This window comes from Stomoxys calcitrans, chromosome 2, assembly GCF_963082655.1.
Source record: "Stomoxys calcitrans chromosome 2, idStoCalc2.1, whole genome shotgun sequence".
NCBI classification, from domain to species: domain Eukaryota; kingdom Metazoa; phylum Arthropoda; class Insecta; order Diptera; family Muscidae; genus Stomoxys; species Stomoxys calcitrans.
This window is the reverse complement of record NC_081553.1, coordinates 148,988,783-149,008,193: the sequence shown is the minus strand read 5'-3', so window position 1 is coordinate 149,008,193 and position 19,411 is coordinate 148,988,783. Positions and strand designations below refer to the sequence as shown.

At 38.1% G+C, this 19,411-nt stretch overlaps 1 protein-coding gene across 5 annotated transcripts in view; it reads right to left on the bottom strand.

Annotated features, from left to right (window-relative positions):
• LOC106084621 (tudor domain-containing protein 1) overlaps positions 1-19,411 on the bottom strand; it is a 787,010-nt gene that overhangs the window by 117,580 nt on the left and 650,019 nt on the right. For all 5 annotated transcript variants that reach the window (XM_059361948.1, XM_059361946.1, XM_059361947.1 and 2 more), the window contains exon 8: positions 14,204-14,357. In XM_059361948.1, coding sequence (XP_059217931.1) covers positions 14,204-14,357 — 154 coding nt within the window. The remainder of the gene's footprint in view (positions 1-14,203; positions 14,358-19,411) is intronic.

Below are 19,411 nucleotides of genomic sequence, written 5' to 3'. Positions count from 1 at the left end.
GACCTAGCCAACGCAGCTGTTGTATTTGAATATAGCTGCCATTTATATCGAACTCTCGATTTATGGTATTGCAACCATATACGACCCATTTATTACCCGATTTTCCTGAAATTTTTTACAGTAAATTGAGGCGAGTTTTGTATAGATCGCACCATGTTGCGATATACACGCACAGTTGTGGCACTTGTATGACTTTTGGAAAGTTTTGTACAGGTCGGACCATGTTTTGATATACACTGCACAGTGGTGGCACTTTTGTGGTTGCATTGATACATTGATATTTCGGCCTGAAATTTTTAGTATTAATTCGTGCCAGGGACAGAATTTAGAATATACAAAATAGTGTTGATCCTCTCACTATAACCCCCGAAAATCGGAGCTGAATATATAATTTTTTCTCCGATAGCCATCTAAGTGATAACAAAATCCACAGTCTTGCTTCGATTTAAAAAAAAATTGCGCATACTATACCGTCATTATTTTTATCAAATGTGCTTGATTTCGAACAATCGGACAAATCAAACAAATATGAGCACCGAATTCACAATTTTACTCCGATTTCAAAGAAATTTTGCTCAGACTATACTGTCGTCATCTTCTTTAAGTGTGCTTATTTTGGACTAAATATATGAGCACAGAAGTCTGGGAGCTCTGTCAACCACAGATAATTGAAATGTATGTTTAAACGTTATTTTATTAGCCAGTTTTAGGCATTCAGTGCTTTTCAGTTCCCGAATTTGTTGAGACAAGTAATTCCTTTCTTCAACTTTCTTGAAACTTCAGATGTCTCTTTTTTAAACTGAAAGCGAATAGGTCGGCAATATCCGGTTGATGACGGGCGAGAATTTTTACAAATTACTTGAGATTCTTTTAGTTCTGTTGTTGTAGGATGTAACAAACATGCTACTTTACTCCAAGGTGGAGGAATCAACTTTTTGCTTATACTCGTTATGTCCAGTGCTCCCATCGAAACCCCATATTCCTATTAAAACAAGATTGTTATCGCTATCAGTACACATATTTTTCACATTCTCTACTTGAAGATCTAAAACGCGAGAAGCCGTATGATTTAATAACCTTTGAAGCTTAACTTCAGCTACAGATTCATCTACTATAATTGATTGTTTATCAGGGTAACCGTTTTTTTTATCTTTTAACAATATTTCGTACGAACGAAACAAATCAACATATACTAATTTTTTGTAAGATTTATTTCCCTGGTAAGCGACAGAACTTCAGCAACACTAATTTCAGGTCCATTAAATGCATCTTATCTATTTTTGATAATTGGGATATTCTGCGCAACTTCGTGCGTTTTGATGATCTCTATAAATCATTCAACGGGCGGCCACGTTTTTTCCCGCAAGTTTTTGGTTCCTCGGATGGTAAAGATTGTAATGAATGATTTATAGAGACACTTTGCTTTTCATTGAATCAACTGGAATACTTCAATGCAACAGCAGAAAATTTTCGATAAAGTTTCAAAAACTTTAAAGTTTTTTGCATATATAATTCACACGATTGAACAGTTCTGAAAACACAGCGTATTTGCTATCTGTCTTTAGTTCAGAAACAATATAATTTAATACTCTTTAAACTTCAATCGATGTGAATTTTTTCTGGAACACCAAACATCTAGAATATATTGCTGTGAAAATACGTATTCACCTATGGAACCTATATGAAATGGTTTAGGATAAAATATAATTATTATTATGATTCAATTGATATATACCATTCATCTGCAAGTTTCTGCTGCTGAAATGTTGTAATCTGGAGATCTCAGCCGACATTTCGGTGTATAGTCAGTAACCCGGCGGGGACAAGGTACTAGAAATGATGCCACACGCTTATCTGCAAACTTCTGCATATTACATCTGTTCAGGTGCTTTCTTGAGACCTTTACCGATGTTTTGATGAATAGTTTGTCATGGGACGTGGGCACACAAGGAACTTTATCTTTATATTTAACCCATAGAACTTTTACTTTATATGCTTTATACCCAAAATAAACATGAATGTTAACTTAGTGTAAATGATGCCACATATTGGTCTGCAGCCGACATTTTGGTGTAGAGTTTGTCAGTGGCCTCGCCGGGTAAAGGTACTAAACCTCTAAATCGATATTGGGAAATTCTAAATTTATATCGAAAAATTGTCGAACTTTAAACGTTCATTTAATGTGATCTACATGATCGATTCATTTAAAGCTTCTCATGACTTATCTTATAATGTAGCTATCCTGAATACTAAACATTAATTTGGAACCTTTTTTACATACATCAACAATTTTGATATATTTTTTTTTTTGCTTTTCGAAACGCATATTTTATTAGACAAACGTTCCAAATTTTCTAGTTTCTTCAAAAACTATATTATTTTTTGGGTTGATGGGTTGGCGGTGTCAACAAAAACTTACAAAAACAATATTCGTTAAACTTTGTGAATCTTCTTATGGACTAACTTTAGCGGCAAAGATAAATGATGCCAGTTTCCATTTCGTTCCAAGTTACATTAATTGCTCGAACTTGTCACATGACTATGAAAATCTTGAAACTTTAATCGATAACTCGTGTTTCGAACGCACAGATGTTTGATGGAGCTACGTTAAGGGATGTTCCTTTGATATCAAATGACCGTAAGTCAAAAGCCAAAAATATTGTCACTAAAGGTAGAAAGCTATTGCAATTTTTGGATAAGATCGGTGATATTATTCTGAATGGGCGCATGCCGGAGATTCTGAGGGTGAGTACACATTTGGCGGGGTCATGGGAAGCTCATTTATTGATTATTGTATTTGTTCGCTCGGCTTATTGATTACTTTCGGATTTTCGGGTTCCTAGTAAACCATATTCCGACCACATGCCAATGGTTGTGCCTCAATAACTACCTTGGATATCTTAAAAGTATTAGTGGGTACAGAATGGCTCTTGATAATCTTTCCGGCATTGACTAATTGCAATCTAATTTGGTAAACATTTGTATACATGAAATTCGTTCAGCCGTCGGTAATATTGCGGCAAAAAAAAAACGCGTTCAACCGGTTAACAATTGATACGATTCACAATGCGAGAATTACCGTAGACATATGTTAGAAAAGTATTTGGGAATGGGTAATTACCTTAGCGGTACAGATTTTTACAATCATTTCAAATCCCTTTTAGCTTGCAATATTTCTTGGACAATAACGAATTTTATTGATCCACTTCTAGACTCTCCTTTCGAGATGAGAGAAACGGTTTCTGTACTGAAGAGCAAATAAGGCTCCAGATCTGGACAGGATTTCCTGAAAGAAATCCTATCACTATTCAATGTAATTTTCTTACGCGAGGATATCCCGGATTCCTTTAGACGCTCGGTTATAATTCCTTTATTCAAAAAGGGGGACATAAACATGGTTTCAAATTATAGAGGTTTATCGCTCCTCGACGCTATGTACAAAATGTTTACAGGCCTTAATCTCAACAGATTTTTCTTCGGCCTTTGATATGATACCGAGAAATTCTCTTTTCTATAAACTGTGTTGTGTGGGGCTGTGGAGGAAAGTAATTTAGGCACTGCAGATGTTGTTTTCGAATACTAGCAGACAGCTTTGGTATGATAGCACTTTTTCCGACCATTACGAGATGACTCAAGGGGTCAAGCAGAGTTGCCTGCTTAGTCCAACATTGTTCTCGCTTTATTTAAATGACTTGCATGATCACCTCCGGGGTGGTATTGCTGTTGCTGGGTCTGAAGTTAAAGTTTAATTATATGCTGATGCCATTGTATCATTGACAGGCTTTCCAACGATGTTACAACCAGTGGTGTCTTAAAATTAGCTTGGGGAAATCGAAGATAATGGTATTAGGAAATTGCACAGGGATCAGAAGTGACATTTCTTGGAGTAATGGTAACAGTCACATAGAAATAGTGAATGAATATAGGTACTTAGGTGTCACAAAATTCTACTTGGCTGGCTTACATCCATAATCCAGGAATAAATTTTTCGAATAAATTAAAGATCTTTCATACAGCAGCAAAAGCAATAATGTTTTATGCTGCACGGGTCTGGGAATTTCTCAGGTTCGAGGAGGTTGAGAACTTACTACGATATTTTATAAAGAGGATGTTGTATCTTCCCAAGAACACACCCAATTACAAGAGGCAATTTTCGATATTTTCACAATTTTGGACTAAGTCCCCTGAGAGACATGTATCAAGAAAAATGTGAATACGATGCCAGAAATTCGATTTTTCATGACATGTACCCTACATTGCAATAAGTAAGTAAGTCCATACTTCTGCGACAACAACTCAGCACATCTTGTAAGTGGTCGGCTGTATTTAAACTCTCGCCATTTTTATAGAAACAATGATACAAAATGTACTATGTGTTATTATAACGAAATGGAAAATATCCTACATTTATTTGGCAATGTCCCATTTACTCCAACTACTTCATAAATTACTTTGGCAAAACTTTACATTTGAAGAGTTTAAGGATATATAAAATGTTGCAGATTATATAAACTTGTATAAATATTTATTTATAAAAACAAAATCAAATGTATAAATAATTTACTCATATTTAATGTAATTTATTTACTTATATTTCTCTCAAACTAGTTTTCCGATTTCAAGAGGTGTCGGTCAATTGGTTTTAAGTAAGCAACTACAACTGTTATATATTCCAAGAAAATTAATTTTTGCCAATTTATACGAAGAGCTATCTATGCAAATTTTGCCCTTGAACATTCCACTAAGGAACAGGGGCAAACTTCTCACATATTAATGAGTGCATTCCGATTCAAGTTTTAGCTCATCCTTTTTATAGCCGAATACGAACGGCGTGCCGCAGTGTGACACCTTTTTGGAGAGAAGCTCTACATGGCATAGTACCTCACAAATGTTGCCCGCACTAGGAGGGGAAAACCACTACTGAAAATGTTTTCTGATGGTCTCGCCAGGATTCGAACCCAGGCGTTCAACGTCATAACCGGACATGCTAACCTATACGCTACGGTGGCCTCCAAAAGCTATCTATATTCTGCCTAAATGATGTACTTACTTGAACTTTATTAAAATCGATCGAAAATTCGTTTTTGATGGAACATACATATATCTGTTTTGTGCTACTTTTTATTTTGGTTATTTCATTTTGTCGTTGGATTTTTTGTCCAGCTGAAAACCAATAGGGTTTGTTTTTGTTTCAATTTGGAATAGAAGCAAAATAAAAACCCTTTTTTAAAAAGTTTTAGGCAAAAAGTAATTGCTATTAATGCATTGGGCAGGCTATGAATATAGCTTATCAAGCTTCGACATCAGTCCATTTTGGCATTATGAGTGTTCCAATGCGTGTGTTGCTGATGCTGGATGTTCTTTTTGAGTTAGCCATATTGGCGGTTGGTGGTTTAACTTTCTTGGTGCGTTCGAAGAAAAATGCCCTGATATGAATCAATGTTCGTCTCAAAAAGGCATGCTTCTACCATTGCACAGCTAACTAATTAGTGAGTAAGTGGAAGCATGTAATCTTTTTGGGGCAAAATGGTGAAATGATGAAGCTTGGTTAGCAACCACCTTTTGCCTACAATTTTTTAAAATAAAGTTTTTTATTTTGCTTTATATTCTATTCTAATAAATAGCAACAAAAACAAACCCTATTGGTTTCAGCTGGTCAAAAAATCCAACGGAAAAGATGTGCGGTAAAAACTGCATCCAACCATTGCCGTATATGCTTATAATTTGCATTATGTGTTTGTAAGTCCTAAAATATTCCTAATTTTTGAAGATGAAATAAGAAAAGGCGGTGGATCCAAAAATCAGAAATACGAAGAACGCACGTTATTGCTGTTGTAAACTTTATGCTTTGCCTTGAAAAATTTATTTGATTTGTTTTATGTCCTCTTCAAAAATGATAATCTTCAAAAAGAAAATTATTTTCAAATATTCTCAAAAATCTTCTTGTAAAAAGGTTTTTCTTGGAAGAAAATTCAAAAGGTAATGTTTTAACATTTTTCAAAACATATTTCAATGAGGCATTACGGTCAAAGACTACAGAACTAATGAATTTCTACGAGAATCAACGCTGCTTTCCATTGGCTGATAGGTTTCGACCCGTAATCCCTACGATTTAGAGCGCACAACAAGCCGATTACTGGCTTAGGTATATGTCCATAGTCCATGGGACAGATTAACCCAATCACTATGAACTCCGTACCAATCCCCTTAAATACTGTATTGTGAATTATGGAAAGCCCTAAAATATTCCTAATTTATTGAAGATAAAATAAGAAAAGGCGGTGGAACCAAAAATCAGAAATACGAAGAGATTTCTAGGTGTCACAATGCGGCACGCCGTTCGTATTCGGCTATAAAAAGGATGTCCCTTATCATTGAGCTAAAACTTGAATCGGACTGCACTCATCGATATGTGAGAAGTTTGCTCCTGTTCCTTAGTGGAATGTTCATGGGCAAAATTTGCATAGATAGCTCTTCTTATAAATTGGCCAAAATTATTTTTTTTTGTTGAAATATATACCAATTATAGTTGCTTATTTAAAATCAATTGACCGACACCTCTTGAATTCATAAAACTAGTTTGAGAGAAATAAAAATAAATAAATTACATTATTAAAATGGCTAGAGTTTAAATACAGCAGACCACCTCTAGCCTTCATTACCAAACTTACAAGATGTGCCGAGTTGTTGTTGCAGAAGTATGGACTTACTTTCTTATTGCAATGTAGGGTACATGTCATGAAAGGTCGAATTTCTGGCATCGTATTCACATTTTTCTTGATACATGTCTCTCAGGGAACTTAGTCCAAAATTGTGAAAATATCGAAAATTGCCTGCCCAAATTTCGAACTCTAAAGTACCTTCAAAGTCAGAAAACGACCTGTTGTATTGCCTCTTCTGCCAACATTCGGAGGAGTGTACTAAAAGGTAGATTTAAAATCCTTCTTATATAACTAAAAGGCAGGTTTAAGGTCTCTTAATAAAGTGGCGGTAGGCTAGTCTAAAGATGAAGCATGTGTGTTCTTGGGAAGATACAACATCTTCTTTATAAAATATCGTAGTAAGTTCTCAACCTCCTCGAACCTGAGAAATCCCCAGACCTGTGCAGCGTAAAACATTATTGCTTTTGCTGCTGCATGAAAGGTCTTTAATTTATTCGAAAAATTTATTCATGGATTATGGATGTAAGCCAGCCAAGTAGAATTTTTCGTGTTTATAACCGAAGAAAGTTTATCTAGAATATAGATTGTAAGTCAAAGTGACACATAAGTACCTACATTCATTCACTATTGCTATGTGACTGTTACAATAACTTCAAGAAATATCACTTCTGATCCCTGTGCAATTTCTTAATACCATTATCTTCGATTTCTCCAAGCTAATTTTAAGACACCACTGGTTGCAGTAGCTATATAGCGCATAGATCATATCCTGTAACATCGTTGGTAAGCCTGCCAATAATACAATGGCATTAGCATATAATTAAATTTTAACTTCAGACCCAGCAACAGCAATACCAACCGGGAGGTGATCATGCAAGTCATTTAAATAAAGCGAAAACAATGTTGGACTAAGCAAGCAACTCTGCTTGACACCATGAGTCACCTCGTAATGGTCGGAAAAAGTGCTATCATACCAGAGCTGTTTGCTATTATTCGAAAACAACATCTGCAGTACCAAAATTACTTTCCTCCACAGCCCCACACAACATAGTTTATAGAAAAGGGAATTTCTCGGTATCATATCTATTGTTAGTTTAGAGAGATTTTATTAAAGACTAAAATGTACAAATGAAAAATGTATGTATGCAGGCAAGAAAATATTTTAACTACATACATAACAATCAGAGTATACTATGTTAATACTAATATTTCTAATAGTAAATACAGTACAATTATAGCAGAGTACTTCGTATATTTCAACACCTCCCCTCGAAGTACGGCGACTATGCGACTTCAGCAACACCTAGTTCTTGAATGTGTTGTTTGTGTTTTGTAAATCGAAGTCCTTTTGTAAGTACATCAGCCGCCATGTCTTCTGATCTTCGATATTCCAATTTGATTTCATTCCCTTGTATTGTTTCTTGTATAAATTGGTACCGAACGTCGATATGTTTTGTTCGTGAGTGGTGGCCAATACTTTGAATTAGTTTTTGAGCACTTTGACTATCATTGAAGATATGTATTGGTGTTTTTGTTGCTCCTACTTCTTCGAAAAAACGCTTTAAATACAATGCTTCTTTAACAGCGTCTGTTATCGCAAGAAGTTCAGCCTCAGTACTAGAAAGAGCCACTGATCTCTGCTTACGAGCTTCCCATGTAATTGCTGCCCCAGACATTATAAATGAAAACCCAGAATACGATCGTCTATCTGTTGAATTTGATCCCCAATCAGCATCTACTACCCCATACAGTGGGACGTTGCTTTTCTTGTATTGAAGGCATTGATTGATTGTTCCTTTTAAGTATCGCAAAATTCTTTTAGCCGCTTGCCAGTGTTCAGCATTATAATTTGAATTAAATTGACTCAAGAAATTCACTGGATATGCTATATCTGGCCTTGTATTAACCGCCAAATACATAAGTGCACCTATTAAACGTTGATATGGGTACTTCTGCATAACTGGATCTGGTTTTGAAGGTTTCTCCAATTTAATTTGTAACTCCATTGGTGTCGTAGTCGGTTTACAATTTTGCATATCAAAACGTTTCAGAACTGATTCAATGTACTCCTTTTGATTTATCGTTATTTTTCCTTGTTTCATATCTTGCTTGAACTCAATTCCAATGTATTTGCTAACCTTTCCAAGGTCTTTCATTTCAAACGTTTCTGCCAACGACTTCTTTATTTGATTCAACAGTTTTTTTTTCATTCGTTGCTATAAGCAGATCATCCACGTAAACTGTTACCATAATGCTTTTATTTCTGCTTAGAAACAAACATGGATCTAACTTCGATGGTTCCAGTCCCATTTCCTTTAGCTTTTGACTAAGCTTCTGATATCATTTCAGACCTGACTGGCGCAACCCATAAAGAGCCTTTTCGAGTTTACATACTGGGTTTCGACATTTTTGTAAACTTTTCATCCATTTTGTCGCTATTTCTTTAGCCAATTTGCTTTTTCGTTCACATGTCCCAACAATCTCACCATTTATCAAATTTTGCAGAACGTCTTCTAGATAATCAGGAATTTCCATGTATACGTCTTCATCCAGATTTCCATTCAAATACGCAGTAACGAAATCCATCTGATGAATTTCAAAATCTTTCTCGACTGCCAAAGCTGCCACCATACGAATAGTGCTAGATCTTACTACTGGAGAATACGTGTCGGGAGCAGCCCCTGGCCGTTGGGAGCAGCCTTTTGCAACTAGGCGTGCCTTCCATTTGTTGTTTGCTTTGGTTCGAAGCACAAATCTATTACCAATAATATTTTTCCTTGAGGTCTTTCCGTTATTTTCCAAGTTCCGTTCAAAATTTGGGCAACATATTCGACCTCAATAGCTATTTGCAAATTCGCACCATCTTCGGAATTCATAGCTTCATCACATGTGACTGGGTCATCTGTAAAAGCAACATTGCTGTGTTCACAATCCATGAGCAAATCCGCTTCCTCATTATCATCCACAGACTCCTCTGGTTCATTATTAGGAACAATTTCAGTACTCATTTTTGATAACTTCCGTGGTCGGCCTCGCCCGCCAGTTCTAAGAATCCGTTTTCTTCCACTATTACTTTTTTGTTGTTGTGGTAAAACATTTTGATTACCTTGCGACCGTAGGTTTATTTCCTTTTGCACATCTTCTACTTGCTCGTCTTCTGGCGTGTCGCTTTCAGCTTGCGGATCCAAATTGATCTCAATATAGTTTTCTAAACTTTTTCCGTAAAATTCATTTATGAATTTGACATCCCTGCTGACTATTATATTTTTCTTCCGCGATGACCAAAAACGGTAAGCCTTTGATACTTCTGAGTATCCCACTAATATACATTCTTCCGAGCGAGAATCAAATTTTCCATTTGACTTGTCTTTTATCAATACATAGGCTCGGATTCCAAACGGTCTTAAATGCTTTATTGATGGTGTTTTTCCTGTCCAAACTTTTATAGGCAATTGTCCGTTGAAAGATCTAGTTGGACATCTATTCCGCAAGTAACATGCCGTATTAATAGCTTCGGCCCAAAAAGATTCCGGAACACCAGCCTGCTTCATCATACACCGAGCCATTTCAATAAGAGTTCTGTTCTTCCTTTCTGCAATCCCGTTTTGCTGGGGTATATGAGGGGCTGTTAATCTTCTTTTTATGCCAGCTTGTTCCAAATACTTGTTAAAGTCCTTGTTGATATACTCTGTTCCATTATCTGACTGTGGATGTTTGATTTTCGTACCCGTGAGAAGCTCAGCTGAATTCTTATACTTCTTAAATGCGTCAAAAACTTCGGATTTCTTTTTGAGAAAATTAACCTCGCAATATCTTGAATAGTGATCAATAAATGTGACGAAATACCTTGAATTGGAATGTCAATTTACTTTCATAGGACCACAAACATCACTGTGGACCACCTCCAACATTTCACTAGTGCGATTTTCACGTCCACTTTCAAAACGTTCTCGTGTTTGCTTTTCACTCAAACATACCTTACACTGTGACAACTGATGACCTCGACGAATGTTAATTCCATGTGCACCTTTTTTACCCGCAAGTAGTTTCAGATCACTTTCATTCAGATGACCTAGTCTTTGGTGCCACGTATCCATGTCGTTTGGCTTCACTACCGCTGAGTTTGCCACATCTGATGTTTGCTTCAAGAAATAAAGATTACCTCTTCGTTCAGCTTTGCACATTACTTTATTTTCTTTCAGGATAAGAGCATGATCTTTGTTAAATTTTACCTTATAGCCCTTGTCTGCCAGCTTCGAAATAGACAATAAATTCGTTCGCAAGTCCTTGACGTACATTACATCTATTACAATAAAGCTTTCCTCTTGTCTATCACCAACAACTTTAATTCTAACGTCACCCACGGCTGTTATCTTGCTCATTTCACCATTGGCTAAGCACAAATTCTTATCAATTTTTTTCATTGTTGTGAATCCTTCTTTATTCGATGACATGTGGGAGGTACACCCACTATCCAAACACCACTCATGCGAAATGTCAAGACAGTTAAACAGCGAATCGAAGCAATTGAACATCGAATTTTCTTGACTTCCTTCTTGAACCAAATTGGCATTCTGCTTTGACCGACAATTCCGGGCGTAATGCCCGAATTTTCCGCATTTGAAACAGCCTTCCTTTTGCTTACCTCTATCTGTCCTATTTTCTGTTGACCGGTTTGAGAATTTTGAACTGACCCCATTTCTTTTTCTCTTTGCGTACAACGCGTTTTGATCGTCTCTCTCCACTTTTGCACGACGAGACTGGTCTTCCTCCAAAATTTTTACCCTTAGAACTTCTGGTTTCGGAAGTTCGTCCTTGGTCTCCAGGGCACAACGGAATGTCTCAAACGAGTCAGGCAAACTATATAACAGCAATATAGCAAGAAGATCGTCTCCTATGGCAACATTTATTTCCTTCAGCTTGCTTACGGCGTCGAAAAAATCATTTATATGGTCTCGAACATTGTCACCATCCTTCATACGGGCTAGAGCAACCCGTTTCAACAATGTAGCCTTCCTTGCTGGACCTTTTGATTGAAATGTGTCTTCTAATTTCAGCCATATTTCTCTCGATGTTGAACATTCGGCAATCAACCCCAATTCTGAAGGCGTAATCGACAAAAGTAAATCCGCACATGCCTTCTGGTCCATTTTTCTCCAATTCGCGGCTGTATCCCCATCTGGACACAATGTTGAACCGTCCACATACGACCACAAATCATTTTTAATCAAAATTGCTCTCATTTGCAACTTCCATGTGTCGTAATTTGATGAGTTCAACGGATCAATTCGCATAACATTTCCCGACATGTCCAATTCTTTATATTTTCACTATTTGCAGCTCCAAAAAATTATTTTCTTTTTTCCTTTTCAAACACAGTTAGGAGCTGGGCCCATAATCTATTGTTAGTTTAGAGAGATTTTATTAAAGACTAAAATGTACAAATGAAAAATGTATGTATGCAGGCAAGAAAATATTTTAACTACATACATAACAATCAGAGTATACTATGTTAATACTAATATTTCTAATAGTAAATACAGTAAAATTATAGCAGAGTACTTCGTATATTTCAACAATATCAAAGGCCGAAGAAAAATCGGCCTTAATCAAACATTAATTCTGTTGAGAATAAGCCCTGTAAACATTTTGTACATAGCGTCGAGGAACGATAAACCTCTATAATTCGAAACCATGTTTATGTCCCCCTTTTTGAATAAGGGAATTATAACCGAGTGTCTAAAGGACTCCGGGATATCCTCGCGTAAGAAAATTACATTGAATAGTGATAGAATTTCTTTCAGAAAACCAGCAAGGGCAAACTGATAGAACTCATAGCTAATCCTGTCCAGATCTGGAGCCTTATTTGCCCTTCAGAACAGAAACCAGTTCACTTATCTCGAAAGGAGAGTATAGAAGTGGGTCAATAAAATTCGTTATTTTCCAAGAAATAGGGCAAGATAAAAGGTATTTGAAATTATTGTAAAAATTGAATTATTGAAATTATTGTAGGTTCTTCTGTCGATCTGGGTGTTGTACCTACGACATCGATTAGGACTTTCTAACATACGAATCGTACCAATTGTTAACCGGTTGAACGCGTTTTTTGCTACTATATTACCGACGGCTGATTGAATTTTAGGTATACAAATGTTTACCTGCCCTCCTAATGATGGCGGATTTTATTATGCCATGCATAGATGTCATATGAAAACTTTTCCCTAAAGAGCTGTCGCACTGTTGCTCGCCGTTCTGACTCGGCTATAAACAATAGGTCCCCTATCGTTGAGCATAAACTCGAATCGGACAGCACTAATTTGTGTGTCAGAACTTTGTCTCTGTCGCTGAGGGTGATGAGTCTTTATGTCACCTTCATCCACGGATGTCGAGGGGTCTAATACTATTTCGAAAAATCTATCTGCTCCAAATTACCGCGAATTCGGGCAAAAAATACGATTTTTTTTTGAGCTTTTTTAGGACACTCTTATCGGGATTCAGTTTGTAAAGTGTCTATATCAAGGCATGCGCAATCTTCGAACTATGCCTATTATTTTTAAAGCATACTTTCAGCAAACAGACGAACGGACATGATTGGATCTCTTATGAGTTTTGCATACGATATGTAAACTTTTGAAGGGTTGCAAATGTATTATTATTTTAAGTGCAACTTGCAATGGAATGATAAAACGAATATGCCCAACACTTCGGTGGTGGAAAAAAAATGAGAACGCATTTTTTGCTTATGAAACATTTGGTGGGTTTTGGAACGACTTTTTTTCATTTTGGTTGGAAATAATATTCATGAGGTGCAACACTGATTATAGATGCTTAATGTTTCCAGTTTGTCTAAGAAAAATGTTGTGGAAAAAAATATCTAAGTAAAATCTTTTGAAATCATAAAACTAGTTTGAGAGCAAATTAATATGAGCCCAAAAGAAAAATTTCGTGAAAATACAGAAATTAAATCGCCGAAGCTATTACTATTAAACGTAAATATTCGTAAAGACAAGTAGGTTTTGAAGGATTTGAAAGATTGAGATCGGTCTATAAATAGTGTGTTGACAGCAGTACAAAACTTAGGTCCGAATTTATGACCAATAGCGACAACAAATTTCAAAAAAATTACGGCATCTTAACTTATTTCACAGTAAAAGAAGAATTTTGGAAATTTTTCGATTTTAAAAAAATCTGGGTCAGATTCCCGATAAAGAAAACCGGGAAAAGAACTTGCCAAATGCGATCCATATTGGGGGGAGTTATTTGCGACTTAATTGTAGACGTTTCCCTTCACGTTGGTCAAATTTTCACCATTTCGTACTATTTGGTACCTTTTAGTACCTTAATAAACGAATACCACCAATTCCTGTCTTATCTCGCGCCTACGACCCAATAGCAACATTCGGCCAGCAGTAATCAGCCGGTCAATCAGGGGTCTATTTTATATATAGAGATACTTCTTATTTTGAAACTGATTTATTTAAAATCAAATTTTTAAATTTGTGTTTAAATATGTCACCAACATGTTTTATATCAAGACTTACCATCATACGCATTTTAAAATTCTTTGAGCCTGGCCCCTCTCGAGCCAGGCCTGTGTATAAAAAAGAGTCCCGCACTGATTTTGTTACAGACGTTTCCAGATCAACTTTATACGATTCTCCTAATTTTTCGATTAGACTCACCCGAACATAGTCGCTGTAAGTAAAAATTTAGAAACAATGATGTTATTGCAGCTTTGCGTCATTTATCACAAGTTTCGGGGATTTATTTATTTGTTATATTATTTTATTTATTAATAACTAGCTGCACCGGATCCGCTCCGCTATCCTTTGAATATTTATTTTCGTGAATATTTAGTGAATACCATGCAACCATGTTCAGAAACATGTTCTCCAGGCATTTAATGGCTGCCTGAAGATATATTTATGCCAATCGTCGTTATGATATTAGATGTTGTCATCCCCAGTGCGGCTGTGATGCACAAAGCAGCCATACTTTGGATACGGTTAAGTATTGAGCAGTAGGTGCACTTTTAAAGTGCTGTCCACCAGACCACAACACCATATACCATTATACGTCTGACAACTGCAGTACGTTCCCAATGCATGACGCGCGGTCTAACCCTCCAACTTTTGCCAATGGCTCTTTTGTAGGTGTATAGGGCAAGAGATGCCATTCTTGCTCTTTCTAAAATGTTGGATTTGAAGTGCAAAATTCTGTCCAGCAAAACACCCAGGTATTTTGAGCTTTCTGTCAATGGAACAATTTCTCCTCCCAATGAGACATGTGCCACGCTGAAAGAGCTACTTCTGTCTTGCACGGATTTATATCTACATCACTTTCGGTAGCCCCCTTCGCTGTTGCACGTAAAGCATCCTGAAGTATATCCCTTAGAGTGCTGGGAAACTTTTCCCTAACCGCAATTGCCACGACAGCAGCCAAGAATATGTTGTTAATGGCTATATTTCCAAGTAGAAGAGACAGTACACCTCCTTTAGGTGTTCCTCTGCTGACCCATCTTTTCAGATCCACAGTTCCCAAGCCTGCCGTAATGCATCTTTTAGGAAGTAATTTATTAATAGACTTTCTTACGGTAGAGTTGATGCCTAGAAATTTTATTTCCTCCATTATTGACGTCGGTTTTACATTATTGAAAGCATCTTCAATGTCAATAAATGCTACCACTGTATACACAAATGCATGCCGGTGACAACCTCTTCTGACGCCACGATTTCCCGAAAAATGTGTATCACTGAGTCGTTCTAGTGTTTCCTCACTGGACATTATCTATACATTTTCTGACTTCTAACTAAGACCCACCGTAATAGGTCTCGAGGACGGAATCTTCTTTAGCCTAGAACCCTCAGATGTATTCTCCACGGAGCTACAGAATTCGACCCACAGTTTTCTGCAGTCCTTCCTTATTTTACCAGCGACTTAAGGTTTGAAGGCGGCATCTCTGAATCGTGTTCCATATAGCAGGAAGCAAGACGGTAATGAGACTTATTTATTTCAAGGCTGGCTACTGCTGAATCTTCAGTGCTTAGCCGGAAGACCAAAAAACATTTAGACTAATCTTTGCAAGAATACAGGCTCTGTGTCTCCAATCCGCGCAACCTTGAGTAGTTAAAATCCCGAAAGGCTTAGTCCACGAACCATTTCTCCACGCACCCATGGTTCCTGGATAAGAACCACGTCTAATCCCCCTGCCATCAGGAGGACCTTTAGTACCGCCGAAGCGGCCTTACAATGGTGGGGATTTATCTGCAGACACCGGACCATAGTCAGCATTCAGAACTTCCACCACTGTTTTGTTAGCCTAGTCTTCTGACTCCGCCAGCAGTTGATCCTCACAAGATTCATTAGATCTTGTCATGATGAGCTTCCGTGCGGGCACACAACGATACATTTCAATTGAGCGTTGATTGCCGAAGGCAATTAGTCTGTATCGGCCCCGATACCAGCCTGCATCGTCACAAACTCGAGAAGATCCAGGAAATTCCGCAAGAACATCGGAGTATACTGATGACAGTCCATTGACTATCCCACTCCGATTATTCCAAGGTATGCAGCCCTGTTCTTCTCGATTGTCGACAACTGTCATCATCAAACTGTCCCTAGCGACATTAGCAAAGGTTCTTGGACCCATTTTACTATTGTTCGCCCTAGTTCTTTTAGACATAGGGTGCCCTCCAGATGGCCGCAGCCTTTTAGCTGACTACGGTGCAGTTTCCGAATCTAGACGTGCAGTTTTTGGGGTAGCCTGTACAGCGAATCCACGAGCCCAATTTAGGGAGTATCTCTCCCTATTAGTGAGAGTCTTAGGATCATTCGCACCGAACCTAAGACCGATGCGCATTCTATTATTCCAACCTCTAAAAGTGTGTGTTGTTTTGTCGGCTAGTGGAGCCTAGAGCTGCCGATCCACCAGTCAAGGTTTCAGTAGCAGACAACATGCTACGGCTTGATACCACCACCGCAGCTCGTGGGTCTTTGGAGTCCATTCAAAGCCTAATCACGGGCTCTATATCTGCTGATTCACTGGAAATAGACGCAGATCATTAACCGCCTTATGGACACCACTACAGTCACTCTAGCTATCCTTGAGTGACTTAAAGACCTGTAACGAGTTACAAAATATTTTTGCTGAGCGAAAACAAAACGTTCCCTCCACTCAACGGTTCAAACAAGTTCTTCGTTTCCCCTTACTCCGCTATGACCCGACAGGTCCACAGTGTCGTCTAGCTTTGATCCATCTACATAGCATGCCAATATCTCAGTTACGTCAATCCAAGACTGTATCTCTGGCAGCAGTGTCTCGCACACGACCTCAAGTGTTATCTCAGGTATCCGACCGGAAACCCCTTCTAACCCATTCGGGTTTCCTATCGTCCCCTCGATTACACCACAATGGTATGACCAGCTCCTATCCTTTATCTTTCTCCCATCGCCTTAAGTCTCATAGCCGCAGTGGCTGCCTCACACTCAACCTGTATGTCCATGGGTCGGCAGTGCTCCAGTCAACGTGGTCCTCGTCGCTTTGCCTATATTAAAACAACATGTTCTGTGGACCTGTTGTATTATCCTTACGTTGCAATTTTTCGCCATCGCTGTCCACCAAACTATTAAGGCGTTAGTAAGCATTGCTCTGATCACGCTTCTCCAGAGTCAGTGGATTGTCCTCGGACTCAAACCCCATTTCGAGCCTATAGCCCATCTACATAGTGCCCAACATCTGTGAGTCTTCTCAGTACGTTCCTGAACGTGACACTTCCAATTCAGTTTCTTATCCAAGATCACACCTAAGTAATTGACCTTATCAGATATCGAAATCATTTTATGCGTCATATCGACCCACCATTGTCTTCCTCGTGAACAGGCATATTTCGTTCATCTCTGGGTTAACATTAAGACCCCAGGTTCTAGCCCACTCCATCCATATGCCATCTGCAAGACTCTTTCTGCCCATCTATATAGCTGATTCGGACCATTAACTCTTAGAAGTAACATCTTCCGTATGGCAGACGGGTTCAAATCCCTCCTCAGTCACATCCGTAATAAGTAATTTATTGTGGTCACCCTAGGAGTGCCGATAAAATGCCCCACAGGCGTGCCCTCCCACTTTCTCCTTTTATTTATGTCATGAGACCCACAATTTATCCACCTGTTCATTTGCATATAGTTTATCCAGTCTCTAAGGACCAGGTCCAACTGGTACTGGTCTGAGGATTGGATCAGTGTGTCAGTCCGCATATTGTTAAAAGCCTCTTCGATGTCAATGCATACCACCAATGTGTTCTTCTGGTAACAGGGTAGTCTCCACCGATCTTTCCTTGACGTAGGCATGCTGTTCGTATTTGAGCAGTTTGCTGGATATTCTACTCTTTACCATGGTATCCACAATACGGTCCATGGTTTTGAGTAGAAATGACTTTAGGCTTATAGGTCTGTAGGCCTTACCTCCTGCCGGGCTTTCGGGGTATATGCAAGTCCTACACACGCTGTAAAAGTAGCGGCCAGATGGGGCGCCAGATAGTCGGCATCCCATTGTAGTAACGCCGAAATATTCCATCAGGTCCGGGTGACTTTGGTTGAAGCTCCTGAAGGCTTCCTTGACCATAAAATCCGTTATGATAAGCCTTCGATCAACGTCATTATTCCAAGATTCCGGTGTCTCCGAGATTCTCGTCATATCCTGTGTATAATGCGTTTTCATCAAAAGCCTCAACATGTCCTCCGTTGTTTCTGCTCTCACTCCCTTGACGTCTACTAACGTTTCAGTTTGGACATGGGTTTTTGAGAGAAACTTTTTTATCCTGGCGGCGTCATTAACGCTTTCAACCTGTTCGCAGAATAGCTTCCGAGAGGAACGTTTTCCGCTCTGGCAATCTTATTGTACTCCGTGAGCCGTGTACAATAAAGTCTGCGGACGCAATCATTCCCAATGTTGCGAATCGCTCCGGTCATCTAGGGGTTTTCTTGGGCTGATTTCCGTTCACGAAGAGGAAAACTGTTTGCTAAAGACTCCACTATTGCAGTCGTTATCCTGCTGAAATTGTCGTCAATGTCTTCTATGCTTGGACAATCTAAATTATCTTGCTCAAATCTTCTTGTGATTAGTCTTCCGAATTTTGTCCGGTTGGTTTTCAACTTATTACAGATGCTTATCGAATTCGGCGCTGGCGAAATAAAAAACAATTTATTTTTTATTTGCGTTTGCATGGTAGATAAACCAAAAAATCAAGATTACATTGGTGCCTCAGCGCCAGATAGCTTAATGCTGACAAAAATAATTTTATATTTTCAGTAATCCAGCGGATTTAATGGCTTATGAACAAATAAAACGCTCTTCCCGCTAAATGTTTTGTATTTTAATGTTGACCAACACTAACACTAAAACCCATGCAAAAAAATCAAACATCAACAAAACAAAAAAATTTGGTATTTTAATTAGAAACTAGAATAAGGTAAGTACTAAGATTCCTTTTTTCGGTTGGTGATACTCTTTTTATTCGCCACAACATACGTTAAGTACTAACATTTCCGTTCACGAAGAGGAAAACTGTTTGCTAAAAACCCCACTATTGCAGTCGTTATCCTGCTGACATTGTCGTCAATGTCTTCTATGCTTGGACAATCTAAATTATCTTGCTCAAATCTTCTTGAGATTAGTCTTCCGAATTTTGTCCGGTTGGTTTTTAACTTATGACAGATGATTATCGAATTCGGCGCTGGCGAAATAAAAAACA